Below are 16,141 nucleotides of genomic sequence, written 5' to 3'. Positions count from 1 at the left end.
ATTAAAATACATTAGGTAGGTATATATGTTAATTACGAACATAATTTTAGCTAACCACTTGATTAATGCAATAATTAAATGCAATGTCAGTATATTGCAACAAATCAACCTTGAACCGAACATTTGTGTGCAATATTAATATTATGTATAGGTATATTATAAATACCTGCGCGGTAATTAACATCAGACCGGCTAACATTAATTTTACTCTTTATTATTCCCATTATGCATATTAAAAAAACTCATATTTGGTTGTTATGTCATTAAAACTTAAACATAAAGTTTTTAAAATATTTAATATAAAAAATGGCTGCCATTTTAACGCCTACGTTCATATTATATTTGACTTTATACAATAATATGATAATAAACAATATTTTTTTTCTTTATTTAATCGTCTGTATTTAAAATGTAGCTCCACAGATTAAAAATGATAATAAAATTTGATCGAAAAACATAACATAGTGAATGTGATCGACGTTTTTTTAAAAAGCACATTTATATATGAAAACATCCAGTTATTTTTTTACGTTTTGTAAACAAACAGTACGAAATGATGATCCTGTTAATGATTTTCAACCAAACTTTATGTTCAAAATATTAAATAGAGACACGAGGCAAACTTAAGGGATGATCAATTTTAACGTATTATGGTATCGATAACTGACAGAAAGTAAATAAAATTTAATTCGTATATATTTTTTATTTTGCTTGTTTAAACGACCTTTATAATATATAACGTAACGATAGCTATATAGTAACATTGTTCTCTGTATTTTTATCATAATAACAATTCGATACACTTTGCCATGTGTACTGTAAACAATTGAAAACTAAACGTTACGATGCAATTGGTGAATTTCTTAAGGTCATTTGTACGACAAATTAATTGAATCGACTGTATAGTTCTGCATCGTGACTGGATTGTATTGCCGTTTCACTGCTAAGAGAATGTCTATTCTTTACGGTACTTGATTTATTTTCAATGGAATCGTGATATTCAGTTCTCTTTCATGGTCTATGGTATATATACTATATGGGATGATTATATCTTAATAAACATGTTTTTTTTTTATTGACTAGCAAATATAGGTAAGTGGTCACTACTGCCCTAAATATCGACACTGTATGAAAATCCCAAGCCCCTTGTCCCTTGTGCCTATAGTTACACTGGCTTAATTACTCTACAAACCGAAATATATAAGGTATCACTATTTGGTGGTATAATATAAAATGAGTGAGTGGTAAGTGGTACCTTACCAACGCCTGCACAAAGCGCTAACAATAAGTGATTGTATCTATATGATAATATCCGAAATAAGGTGATTTAAAAACGTATGTCATTAAAAGAGTAACTAATGTGTTCAATTGTATTATAATTTAAGATTGAGTATGCTCAATGACTTTTAATGGACATTTAAAGTTAGAACGGAGTCGTGACGTGAATTTTGCAACATAAACACGGTCGAGATGGCCCAGTGGTTTAAACGTAGAACACGAGATTTTAACTGTAGATCACGGGTCAAATCTGAACAAAAGCCTCTGAATTTTTACGAATTTCAATTGTGGATACTTCATCTGATGCTTATTTGTAAGAAAAAATCTGATATTAGCTTACTTTCTGTGGAGCGTTACTGTAACAACGTGTTAATGAAAAGGGAGTAGACCTCTGTCCAGCAATTGGACATTTCAATGGTGTGTATCACTAATGATGACGTCAATAAATGCACGACTATTGATTTTACTACAGGATTCTAAAAAAAGACAGCCTTGTTCTAGCTAAGGTCATTTAAAAAAGCTACGTCGTAATATTACTGACTAATCTGTGTACAGTTTCATAACAATAATAATAAAAACTGGGAATGTCCAGTGACTCTCAACCGAGTTGGAATCGAGTCGTGACATTAATACTGGAATGTCCAGAGAGACGATACCGCTTATTATTCGATGTCATATAAATTAAATCAAGTAAATTTAATTATATTATATTTATATATATAAATGAAAATGGAATTTACGCTTTAAATAAAAATCAACAATGTGTAATATCATTGAAATTGAAACAGGACCTCATATTATCGAATATATTGGACCCTATATTGAACCAAACTTCATTGGTCGGTCTTTAAATAAGGTGAATTTTATTCTAAAGCGGAATAACAATTCTAAATCTCAAATACTTGATTTAATGAATAACCGATATTTACAGAGAGTCACGAAGGAAACTATTATTGGGTACCAACTGAAGTGAAGACGACAATTGTTACGAAAGAGCTATCATAAGTGTCTTGACAAGTAAACAGATAAAGAGATAAAGTTAAGCTCTCGTGTAATAAACTGAAGAGAACTTTGAATGAACGTTTTATTTTAAAACGCAACGAGACATTCTTTTATTTTAATTTCATAAATGCGAACGTCTTTTGTTTTGTTATTTCTTTTGTTATTTCTCCATCAAACAGACGCTGCTGAATATAGTTTATTTTAATGAAACTGAGTAAGTTTGCATAGGACAGTATATATTTTTATTTATTTATTTATATTTAACACAATATTCTTCGTAAATGTCAGCAATTAATCTTTATTGTTTCCAAGTTAACATATAAAAGCGTAGCAAAAAAAAAAAGCATCCCGCATGGAAAATTATTCGTCTCGCCAAACTTAAATAAATAATATACGTAGTCGTTTTCTGGTACAATACGTGTTCAAGGTTGCTGCATTAATAATGTCAAATTTACAATAAAAAATCCGTACTGTAGCTGTTTTTCAGCGAAAATAATGTGCAACTATTCTTAAATTGCATATTTTTTTGTGTCAAACCTAAATGAATATATGCATGTAAATCAAATAATCAAAATTCGTACAATCGTATATATGTTAAATAATATGTAATTAGATACTATTTGTTGTCTTCATAACATGCAACCAGTTCCTTCACCGGACACGAGATTCTATTTCCTGTGAAACGATATTCCCGTAACTCGAGTATGTTGAAATATTTACTGGAAAGTGTTACGGCCTGATCGACGCAGGCGTGAAGACCCATCGTATCGAATGCATGGAAGCCATCATGGAAGCCTTTTGGGATTCACTTGTTTTATTGATTCAAGAACAAGGACTGGCTTGTCTGGAATTCATTGATTTACCAATAATTGATTTCATTATTAAGTATTTACTTACATAATTATGAGAAATGTACTCTTTGATATAAAATGGTAAAGATACAAAAAATAATATAAGAGTGCTTTTGACAGAATTTGTTTTTTTTTATTTAGAATATATTTAAAGTAGACTTTAAACTTACTTTCCCACTAAAACTGTACGGTTTCATTTTATAAGTGTGCCTGTATGGTCAATATGAAACATTTGAAACGAAACAAAAAATTTGAAGGCAGCTTTAATGTAAACTAGAATTAATTATTAAATAATCTATTTGCAAATGGCAAATGCCTAGTAAAAAAAAAACGACCTGAGATTTGGCAATAATGTCGCTAATTTGGAAATAAATGTTAAATGTGAAATTACCGGAAAATTACAGTTAAAAGCTAAATTAGTTTTTTCCATCGAATGCACGGTGAGGCCCCGCTCTACTTGTTAACACGAGATCCCTACGTGACTCCAGGCCAAAGCGTCGACGACCACAGTCATACCCCAGTGCCTCCCAGTCAAAACACAAGCTAACTTCAATCACACGGTCACACGATACCTAAAATTTAATGCAGAGTTTGTCAAACTACAAAATGACGCGATTGTTTCCATACAATCGTGCGATGTCGTAATAAATGATGAGACAATGTGATGATTATAATTTGCACGTTTAAGCGGACCTACTTACATTAATTATATTAGAGAAATTCAACGAATTATTTTTAATTAAGTCTTTTGTTACAAAAGTAGAAGTATAAATGGATTTCACGAGAGCGAATTTAAATAAAAAGCTACTCTTGTTTTGACGTACATAAAAATAAGGTTATTTTTTTCATGATAGGCTAAAATACGTTTAAAAATATTAATTTGATATAATATTTTATTATATCAATTCGAAAACAAAATAGTTAAACTGCGTTTTTCTTTTTTGTGGTCGGAAATTTTTTGTACAATATTATGGACGATCATATTTTATTTCATGTATTTTTAATATCAGATATCGACAAAAACTTATTCACGCACAGCACACATTCATCATACCCATAGTATGGAAACAAAAATAATAATTTTTTAAGTTATTATTCGATAGATTATACTTTTCAAATGTATAAAAGGAATATAATTTGTTTATTATACCTATATATATTATTAGAAAATACGCATATTAAGATACTCTCCTGGTGGAATATTTATGTTTATAGAAGCACGAGATAATTTATCGCTTACTTGATTTTGTTTGTTGTATTATATAAAAAAAATACAAACTAAACTAGGTATCGGTAAATTTTAAGGGTCATTTACATTTGGATTTATTTTTGCTTAAGTAAAGAATATATTAACATAATAAATACAAACGTCTTTCGTTAAACAGAAATGTCATTTCAAATATATAAAATTATATAAATAAGAGATCACGCTGTTCTAATGCGGTGGTGGTAACAAAAGTTACAGAATTACATCTGATACATCGAAATCCCAGGTACCTTATAATGTTTTTCTTACCTACATACTTGTAGGAAATAGGCGAAATGATTATGTGCCCCCGTTAATCACACGGAAACTGGACCACGTTTGGGTTTGAACCCGCAATCTTCAGTAAAATTCCCACGTTTTAGCTACTAGGTAATTTTCACATATTTACAAATATCTACAAGAAAAAATATAATCTATGAATGCAAACTAGTGAAATGATATTATTTTTACGTAATATTCCGGATTTGGGTTGCGCTAGTTAACCTCGATAAGTTTTTATGAAATCAGCGTTTCCTCCGAGACATAAATATTAACCCCGGTTTGGAGAGTATTAAATGGTGCACATACGTGCCTTCCGTTGCGAACTGTGAGTCAGCGATTGTTTGAATTCCGATCTACCGGTCACTGCTCCGGGTTATGTCAATAGCAAAGATGAGATAATCTTGTGTTAGTTCTGCGAAGAATAATATTATCTTAACTTTTATGGGGATCTTAGATATTTTTTTTTTAATTTCCCAGTTTCAATTATTTACTTTTATGATTTTATTTTGACATTGTGTGAGTACAACTATAGGTAAATTTGTAGTGCAACGTACTAGGTGTAACATCTTCAAAAAATTATCACATACACTGGGTTGCACTATGGAGTTTCTGTAACATTTGTCGATATTAAAATTATAATTTCAAGTTACCAAAGATGATTGTAATGTTTTAATCGATATTTATTAATTCTTGGCGATATGCTATCGTCGTGATGGACTAATGCATTAATTAATTATTATTTTTCATATTTTATTAACGAGAGCCAATCAAGGAAGCGTCAAGTTCTGATTCAGATATACCTTTTGTGCATATATGATTCGTTCGGATAGTATAATAATAATGTATTCGCATGCATAGTTGCGTGATAAGTGTATGTCGTGCATATTAAGGCTAAAACCCTAACAAAAAATATACAATTTAAACAAGATTTTATTTGTTGTTAATGTACTAAAACTAATAAAATTTTATAACCGTAGCACACTTATTATATATCCTGTAAAATATTAGCTTAGTCAATTTGGCAAAACTCATTTAAAATTAAATTGAAACGTGTTTTGCGATCTGTTCGATTTATTGTTATAAATGATGTTCAATTTTTGTATTGTCATTAAATAACATTTTAACTTATGTATTTCTAATTATATCCAACATCTCATCGTAAAAGCTATTATAATTTTCATTATGTAATGGATAAAAGGCAATTGAGATTACAGATTACACTTTTAACGACCAGTATCTGTAATAGCTATAATATCGTAGCAATACAAGTACTTCACACAATAAAAATGTTTTAGCATTACTTTTTTGTTATAATAGTATGTTTTTTTGTCAAACACGATCGATACTGCACCGATTCAGGCCGACAGTCGACATTTATACAGTGAAGTTACTATAAATGCAAATTATTATTCTTAAAAAGTAAAGCTTATTAAAAAAAGGAAGCCCTGAGAGAAGTGTTAGATTAAGAAACATCTTACTTTCTAACAAAGATTGGAGTTTCTCCGCAGACAATGTTTCGTAAAACCAAAGTACAAGCGAAAGTGCTTAAGTGTCAAGTCTTGACATAAAAACTGGTACGCTCTTCGTACTTTGACGCGTTTCCTTGACACGACGAACGTGAGAAAATTGTAGAATACGAAAGAGTGTATTCATACTTAAGAAAGGACATATAATGGCTTACATGCACAGTTATACCATATTTTCGGTTACTATTCGATATTCGGTACATTCGGTTTATCATCCGGCCGAATAACTAAATACTATTATAAGGCTATATATTATAAGGCTGTGTATCGAATAATCTTAAAATTTAAATTAATATTTTTTTCCTTACTACCAGTTCTTTGGTATATTAACTTGCCTGCAGCTGGCTTTAACTTAGTAATTAAAATCTCATCTACCTGACGTAAGCATAATATAATTTTATCCCAGGGCTCTTAGTTTATAAATGAAAACCGTCTACATTATTATTTTCGGAAATAGCCAATCAATAACCTTTTTTTGTGTTCATATCTTTCCTAAATCGAATTCAATAATCGACTTCAATGACGTAGACATTAGAGATTAGAGACATATTATAATTACTTATATATCTATGTTAATAATATCATCTCAGTCAAGAATCAGTGAGTTGAAATGTAAATAGGTTTTTCTTATACTATGTAATATTTGCTGGTTCAATCTTCTACCAACCCTCGACATATCTTTATCTCCCAAGACCTATTTTTCGTCCGATCAATAGATTTTAGCTATGATGCTATATATATATATATATATATATATATATAAGTTAGTACCTTACAATTAATAAATAAACAGATAAAATAATTGAGACTGCTCTCCGAATATGGAATGTAGTTCGGCAGGAGCAGTCCTCATGATTTTATCAAATATCTGCTGACAAATCAAAATGAAACAATGGTCTTATGCTTCCGATAGATGTATAGCCTAATCAACTATAAGTGATACTTATTTCATTTTTATTATAAGTATGTAATATCTAATAAAGTTAACGACTTGGATGAGAAGACTTCAGAATTTAGAGGTTTTGTTTCGTAATTCAAAAGCGCTCAAGGAAAGAGTCTGCTTACCGAACTTCAGTTTATGGGCCTGTTTTAAGTGTCATTCTTTTTAGGCCACCAAGATAAATTATTGTACGTTTGGGACCATCCAAAAGCGTCACGCTGACAGCTTATTTTTTATATATTTTTCTAACGCCCTGCTACCGAAACCACAACAGGTACATAAAATATTAAAGTTATGATTGAACCAAATATAACTTATATTTACTTGGTAGTAGAGCTTTATGCAAGCCCATCTAGGTAGGTACCACCCACTTCATATATTCTACCGCAAAAACAACACAATAACTATTGTTGTGTTCCAGTTTGAAGGGTGAGTGAGCCAATATAACTGCACGGACAAGGGACATAACATCTCAGTTTCCAACGTTTCAAATGGACCATTCGGCCCATTAAACCGTTTGCCTACTGAGAGAAAAATACTATCAAATTATTAAGTAATTATAAAAACGTCATAGATTTCTTAAAAAGTAATTATATTAAAGTAGGCGAACAAGTGAATGTTATATTGAACTTATCGAGTTTATTGCATAATGATTACTTTTTTAATTTGCCGTTATCTTTCTCTCTTCGTCATTTATGGACTAAATTAACTTTGTTTGGTCTTTAATTGTTAATATAAGTGAAAGTAGAAAAATGTTAACTTTGAAAGGCAGAAATCAATTTATCTCATCGTTGATTACAAGTAACGTTCGAAAGATAAATGTGAGATGTCATGCAAAGTGATGTATCTAGATTATTTCGACCGACTTTCTAAAATAGTTCAGTTGTTTCCAAATATTTGACTTTGTACACCCATGACGTTTCTTTGAATGATATGTAATTGTATGATGTTATGACTTAATTGGAATAAATGAGGCGATCTATTGTGAAAGAGTTGCTTGTAATATTCTTGGTAAAACTTTTCCTTCTGCTGTTTAGAAATTACCTATTAGTAACTATGTTAAGTTGAATGTAATATGTGTCTATTGATAATTTATTGTATTGCATGTCTGAGACTGAGACCTAATTTGCGTCATCCTCGATTAGTGGGGGGAATGTATGATTTCTTAATATATTAAAATTATGCCTGAAACTAAGATGTTCTATTTTAGATATATTATAATGTATTTGTTACCAACTGACTCAATTATGTCATGAATCTATAGTCGCAACACCCCCTACTACGTGGTGATAGTACCCGCATGACCAATTCAATTGTAACATTTAAAAGTATTGATAAGGAATGTTTATTCACTCAAGGTGTAAATTGAAAATTGTTGTATAGGAATGAAACAATCGCCTCCAGGCAAATAAAAGTAAATATTTAATTATTTTTTTAAAATCCTACTGGAATTTATTTTACCGATTCTTATCAGATCTGCGATTTATTTTCGGATCGGCGGCTTGTTTTGACAGCCCTTAAGCAAATGTAACGCTCTTATACTCCACTTTGTTGACTTATGTAAGACTTATTTTGGTATCAAATGTTTGTGTATTATGCTGTATGTTTCCCGTAATTAAAATTAAGTTTTTGACATTGACCTGTAGGAACTATTAAATAATATAATTTGGGATATAATCTGTGACAATTAACCCTAGAATCGATTACAGTGAACATTGCACTTGTCAGTCAGCACATTCTTTAAATAGTATTGACATGAAATATTCACCGAAGTGAAAGGAATATTGTATTTACTACGATTATTTATGGATTAGCGAATCGTTATCTCTGACCTAAAATAATATTTCCTTATCTGTTACATCAAAGGTTCTCAACCTTTTCACCGCTGCGACCTCTTCAATAACAAAAACGAATAGATAGAATACCTCGAAATATCGTCGCTAATAATATTTCTATAACAATAATGTATTATTATTGATTTGTTAAATGATTAATATCCTTTAATGTGAATGATTTTGTAATTTTTAATACTTTATTTATATTCTTGGGGGTGCCGACCATTATGTTGAGAAACGATGTCCAATATGTATTTGTATTATTTTGTTCGATACAAACAGATAAGTTGGGTTACTCCCAACTCGATGTATGAACGAAACTCACTTAGTTCTATAATATACATGCATAATCGGCATAACGCCAATACTTATTAATGACAACATATTGTTCCCAATATAAAAAAAGGCGTTATTTTAACGTTTTTTGACGATTCTTTACTTTTATTAACTTTTTTGTGTGTATTTGAGTTTAGTGCGATACTGAGTAGAGTGCGTTAGGGTAGAATCGGCAATGTGGTCAGACCGTACCGATCGAATTTTCGTCTGATTTGAGCACCTTTTTTATTGATTTTGTTCTCCAACCAATGCAAGCTAATAAAACTTCTCTCGAGCAGAGTACAACATATAAAAAGCAATTGATACAGCCGCAAATTCGATCGGTACGGTCTCACCACATTGCCGATCTTGCCCCCTGCTATATTTAAAATATTACCCATAAAAGGAAACAAGTTATTACGTCATAATTTAAAAGTTATATATAAATTAAGTAATTATGTAATACAAGGTAGTTACAAAAATAACCAAAAACGTACTCAAAAAATGTATCCAATCAATAACAAGGCAGCGGCTTTTTTAAAGCAATGAAAAGTGTAGGAGCTGCTACTTATTTACTTAAATTAGCGAACGTATTTACATATTCCTTTACACGATTTTTCTCTTCGGAAAAGTGATACATTTTCTGGTAGTAACTTATTTACGCAATACCAGCATATCGTCTTACCAAATTTCATCGAAAAATGGTTTTCAATGGTTTCGTCAGACATAGACGGACTTATTTAAAAATTAGATGTAATTTTCTTAAAAAATAAATCGTTCTACATCAATATTACATGATCATATAAGCACAGTTATAAAAAACGGATCTCTACATACCATACGAAACTCAAACAAAATTAAATGGTCCTTTTGTGAAAAAGGGACAAAACGCTGAAAGAACATAGTATCGGAAACGTGAGTCGGACGCGCGCACGTAGAACGCGTTGGTTGTCAGTGCTTACTCGGCTAGCGGACGAATCACGCGTATCAGACTCGCGCTTGACAAACCCTACGACACAAGAAACAGTAAACAGAAAAAAAGGAAAGCAAAGACAAGATATAAAAAAAGAAACAAATTAATATTTGCCTTAAAATAATAATAATAAAAAAAACCGCTAAAAGATGCCGGTGGAAACAAAAATAAGCTTTTCTGGTAAGTCTACCTGAATACTTAATACAATAACGCCCTGTATTAAATTTGTGCTTAAGTTAAATATTTGATCTGTTTTTCTTTATAAATATTAAAACATTCCTTTTCATTATGATCAATGACATATTAAATTTCTAAAGATAGGTAATAAATAATTTCTTATCGCGTTTAAATATAGACAGTACTTAATAAAGCATTCGGTGTCTTTGTTTGTATTTAAGCAAATATTGGTATAGTTTTTATTTTGCTAGAATGTATGGTTTTGTTCTCAACTTGTTAGTAGTATTTAACAGTTGTAGCGCTAATTAAAGTAAAATAGTTCATACAGCTTAGTGTTACTCAACATCATGGAGTTATTGGAAATAATTAAATAATGATTTGAAAAGCTTATGTATTTTTATGTAACTCTTTGATGTTTAATAATTCAGAAATTAATTGCTCCTTTGTTAGATAAAAATTAAAAAAAATAAATATTGTGACGTGTTATTTCGAAATAATTGAGTAATAATATAGTTTGTATTGTCCTATTCAACATGCTGTTGGGTACATATGCTATTCACGATAAATGTATTTGTTAGCACTAAATCGTGACTGACACAACTCATAAACTGAAATAGTGTAAGTTAAATGTTTATTCTTATGTAATGAAACGGAATATTCTCCACCTTTACAAGGTAATGTCATTTAAAGTTTTATTTTAAAAACATTAAACCCAAGACCGGTATGTTTTATTCACGGCAATAACAATAAATACTCTTTCTTAAAAAAAACTTATTCCGTCTCGACGTCGTCCTCACGCGAATCGTTTTCAATTACGGCACCGATTTGATTATTTCTTTCGAAAATTTCATCTTAAGAATTATTTTAAGGAATTTCAACAAGCTATCAGATTTTTGCACGCTAAATGCTTTATGTTTCAAAAATTTTATTTGTAGAAATGAGAAAATATCTCTGATATTATATTACGAAGTCTAACATGTTACTTATTAATAGTCTGAAGCTGGATGACTTATGTATTTAGGCGTGTACTGGCAGTGGGCCTCCCCTGAGATTCGCCTTTGAACTTCCCCTCGTACCGCTGTTTAATAATCCTTCAAACGCCCCCTTACATAAAACCCACTTTACAAACGGTTATTTTTATAAATAATTAATACTATTCTGTTTTGGTTGACTAGTGTACATGTATTTTAATCACTTCAGGGTGCTCTTGTTATCAATAGTAATTATTGTGAGAAGATATCCATGACCACTATGGACTTGATAATGTTTGATTGGTATGCTTTAACCATTGCTAGTGTCGATGGTATTCAACTAACCTCACCTTCTTTGGTTTTTTTTATCATGTCACGCCACATAACCGTAAGTGCACCGTAACCTTGTCAGACATGAACAGAAGATGAACAATTAACTTAATTACAGTGACTAACGATTTTATACGACTCTACCAATCATTTATGGCAATTGAAATCATCGATTCATTAAAATATTTGCGGTTGAAATGGCTAAGAGTAGGTAATCGAATATTTATTGATTTTTATGATTATTTTTTAAATATTGGGGTTAAATTTAATAACAATAATGATAACAATATTATCAGCGATATCGTCTTTAGCACGACATCAATTATTTGGGTTCTTTTTTATAAATGACACGATAACTTTCCAGCTATTCCGATGTCACGCTACGTTGATACGTAGTTCTTAGGTATTCAAATTGTTTTGTATGCGAAAATATTATTTCGTTTTATTTATTATTTAAAATTTCATAAATACCAAATGGGTTGGTTCACGCAAGTATGCTTGATATACTGATAAATATCAAACGACTAATTGAAGGTCAAGTTTATAGTAAGGTTAGTCTACGTCCTTGAAAAATACTACATTTTATTTCGCGTTTTTAATGAGTTCCCTATCAGTAACGTTCGTTTAAGGTTAAAACAAACTACGACGTGTATAGTATTAACGGCTGAATAATTCAAAGAGATACAGGCTGCACAGTGGTGTGGAAAACGTAGGTTGGATCCTGACCCTTTGAGCTATCTTTGTACCCACCCCCAACCCATGATACACTTAGTAAGAGAAAATGTAGACTTCAGTAATGTCTTTAAATCAGGTAACATAGGTTGTACAACTTGCAAAAATGATAGCATATGTGCATAACAACACACTCGTTCCGCTCTAGGCTAAACATAATCATATATATCCGACCAGTTGACTTCCTGTGTCTTATCCTTATCGGAGATGCGCTGTTTGAGTCGAAATTGCCCGATTACGCGACTTGGCATTGTTGTCGGTCATCCGTGGTTAAATTGCAGAGCAAGTGTAACCTGTACCGACTTTACGTGACTGACTTGCATGATGTGTGAAATTATCGTCGGTGCCATCAAGTGCGCCTCATTATGTATGTAACGTAGGGCTCATCCTAAGGCTACAAATCATTTAGATTTGTTATTGAGATTATTAGGTGGGATTTATAGCTGTCCTATTTTTTTTTTGTTGTCACCGTCGTATATCAATTCGTGAAAACCTTGAACGATAGTTTCAATTTCATACAATGTAGCGACATCGATTCTCTTGAAGCGTATCGGACCAAACCGAATATGTCGAAGAGATCAGTCGTCAGTATTATGTTACACGTGAATTTAATTACAAACTTAAATCCCTAACGTTCCCTTATACTTAGTATCAAACGATTGTTTATTTTGTAAGTCTATCTACCAGATCACCTTTGCTTGTAATCAGTATAATCTATCTATAGATAAGGCACATATCATTACTATATTTGTAGAATTGTTACAGTATTGATTCTTAGTCATGCCTGTCCCATTACTCAACTCACCTATTAATTATAAGTGCCACGTGCATAATTTTAGCTGTTTTTGTGCTCGGCGCCATCTGAAGTCGTTATAAAAACTAGTTTCTCTTGATTGGAAATTGATGTCGTAAATGGTAAAAGATCGCGTAGAAGATCCCGAAGTAATTGTATTCTTGGCTTGAGCGATACTCGTTATACACGTTTCATAATAAAATTAAAATCATCGTCGTTTCAATAAATTTTTAACACACCTAGACGCAGCCATATAATAACGAGGTTTGTTTATGACGTTGCAATAATTTCAGTATCAATTCGCAAGGTAGTTTATGTTTCGTGTCATTACGTAATATAACTTGTAAACAAAATTGCGCAGTCAATTAGCGTAGGTATTGTATTGAATTGCGATTGGGATTGCCTTTTCTATTATTAGTTACGATCCTTTAGGACGGCATTATTATTTGTTACTCCGTACAGCAAGCAGAGATCGTTAGGGTGATCGACACATTGTTGATTTTTTGACAGCTGCTTTTTTAATGGACATCGAATTGGGACGAGTAGCTCTTTAACTTTCTGGCGTTCACTTGAAACTCTTTATTGTTCATTATCTGGAATATCGCCAAATATGGTATTCTATCTATTTTTAAAAGTCTGTCCAACACTTTATACAAGCTTTATATTATTTATAACAGTCTGCATCGACGCCATTCCGTCTAGACTCTACACTAACTTTATTGAATATTCCCTTAGACCCGCCCATCCATTGCGTTCTGTTTCCGCATTCATCAACTTCATATACTATACTTATGTAATTAACTAACGATTGGTCTGTGTCCAATGCCCTGTATTTATCGTTAAGGTATGTTATTAATTTTTGTAAGCACTATTTAGAACATGCTGCATTTTTACAATAGTTACAGTAAATCTATATTAAAACCAAACCATCATAGCCGTAATCACTGTTACTAAATGCATCTTTATGTGGTCTGTGGAATCGATCTCACCTTAAAATAAGTATTTATTTAGGCCATGCTGGTGTTCTTCGTGATGTTTATATTGTATGTGTTTTCATAAGTAGTGTAGTAAGAGTAGAAATATTAAAATTTTGCGTTTCCATTAAAAGGACCACAACATTCTTATTTAGAATCATTTTAAATAATGCATTAGTACTTTTTTTCTCTTCATAATTTGACCAGCAATTTTAGATTTTACAATTACATTTAAATTATTATTAGTAGAATAAAAGAATGCATCATTTAAATATAATAAGACGGTACAAAAATTCGACATTAAAATTGAATTTTCTTACTTTACTGCCCAAGACAAAAAATAATTAAACATTAATTTATTAATAACACTTTATATCCTGTAATTGTATTAAATTTAATTAGTGCCTCTATTTATTTTAATAATGTGATGAGATATGCTCTGGTTGAGATGAAGATTGCGAGTTCAAGTTTGTGTTTATAATTCATCTTGTGCTCGTGAACGGTGAAAGATCATCGTTAAGAACATCGTGGTAGAATTTCACCCAAAACATGCAGTTGGGTGAAATTCAACCACATGTGTATCCATCATCTCACACCATCAAACCAAGCTGTTACTTTTCCTTCAGTAATGTAATATTACTCGAAGCAACCAGCTCAATATAACGTGATACACAATTACAAAATGTATACCATTAGTATAGGCTGAAGAAATATAATGATAGTGTTGTTCACACTAGTTGTAATATACCGATAATTCGAGTTATGTTATCGAATAATCAGCGCTCCAATCGCTATATCGAGCTCACAATCGAATAACAGTTACATTTTGATTTATCACTCCTATTCAGGCGTAAGATCTTATTTATCTAGGTCTGAGGGTCGATCAGGAAATTGAGTTATTACGAGATGAACAGACGTAACGCGTTTGCTCATAATCGATGTGAGTGGCTCTGTTTTTGCTCAGAAACAGGTGCAAGTTATAAATTATATTTACGCATTTCATTCGCTCTAATTGTAATATAAATCTAATACACTACTTCATACGAGCCTTAAAGTTAATATATTGTCTAATATAATATAATGGAACGCTAACATTTTATTATGAATGAGAACTTGATTAATTAAATGATTAGAAATATTTCTTAATGTTACAAAGAGTACAAAGACTTTGTGACTTTCTGGAATTATTACTTAGTATTATAGAACATAGCAAGTGTGTTTTTCACGCAGCAACATAGCAACAAAGTAAAAAACACATACCGTGTCTTGCATAGAAATAGATAATGGATCAAAGATTGAAGTAAACTTTTTGTCATTTATAAGTGTACGAGGCGACTCCCTGGATAAAAACTTAATTAATAATAATATACTATACAATATTTTCAAAGATTATAATATAATTTGTGTTTAATAAATAAATACGTACATTTTAATATAAATTGAAACCATTGTTTAGTCGACATAAATATTATTTTACGACAATTCTTGCCTACCATAAGTAACAGAGGTGTTAAAATAAATACTATATGACTATTGTCAGCCTTGTTTTAATATTTATTTAGTATGTTTCTGAATTTTTCTTTTATACATTCGCATAGTACTTGTGAGTTCAACGACATCTACTTTTAACAATTTAAAAATATTTTATTCAAATTTTATTATTATTTTAATCTAAATTGTGTATTGGTTTGTCCTATTGCCACGAACATGTCTGAACAACGGTCGACTAGATTTATTTTTATTTATACTTTATTACACATCATATAATAAAAACAAATGACATCAGAATAATAGAAAAACGAAAATATATGTTATTACTTGAGTTTTCACATGGAAATAATGTATGGGCTGTAAATATATCATGGTAAGTATACAAACATAGCATATAAACACTTCGTTTTATTACTTCTGGTGAC

General features: G+C 31.0%; 1 protein-coding gene across 13 annotated transcripts in view; it reads left to right on the top strand.

The window, feature by feature from the left end:
* LOC125064682 (CAP-Gly domain-containing linker protein 1) overlaps nucleotides 1-16,141 on the top strand; it is a 50,493-nt gene that overhangs the window by 7,792 nt on the left and 26,560 nt on the right. For 4 of the 13 annotated variants that reach the window (XM_047671865.1, XM_047671862.1, XM_047671861.1 and 1 more), the window contains exon 1: nucleotides 10,197-10,428. The exons of the other annotated variants lie outside the window; for them this stretch is intronic. In XM_047671865.1, coding sequence (XP_047527821.1) covers nucleotides 10,398-10,428 — 31 coding nt within the window. In that variant the 5' untranslated portion in view covers nucleotides 10,197-10,397. Of the gene's footprint in view, nucleotides 1-10,196; nucleotides 10,429-16,141 lie in introns of those variants that run through there. 13 annotated transcript variants of the gene reach the window in all.

The sequence above is a fragment of the Vanessa atalanta genome, chromosome 6 (genome assembly GCF_905147765.1).
Source record: "Vanessa atalanta chromosome 6, ilVanAtal1.2, whole genome shotgun sequence".
Classification (NCBI taxonomy): Eukaryota; Metazoa; Arthropoda; class Insecta; order Lepidoptera; family Nymphalidae; genus Vanessa; species Vanessa atalanta.
Note: the sequence above shows the minus strand (reverse complement) of the source record. Positions and strands in the feature narration are given on the sequence as shown.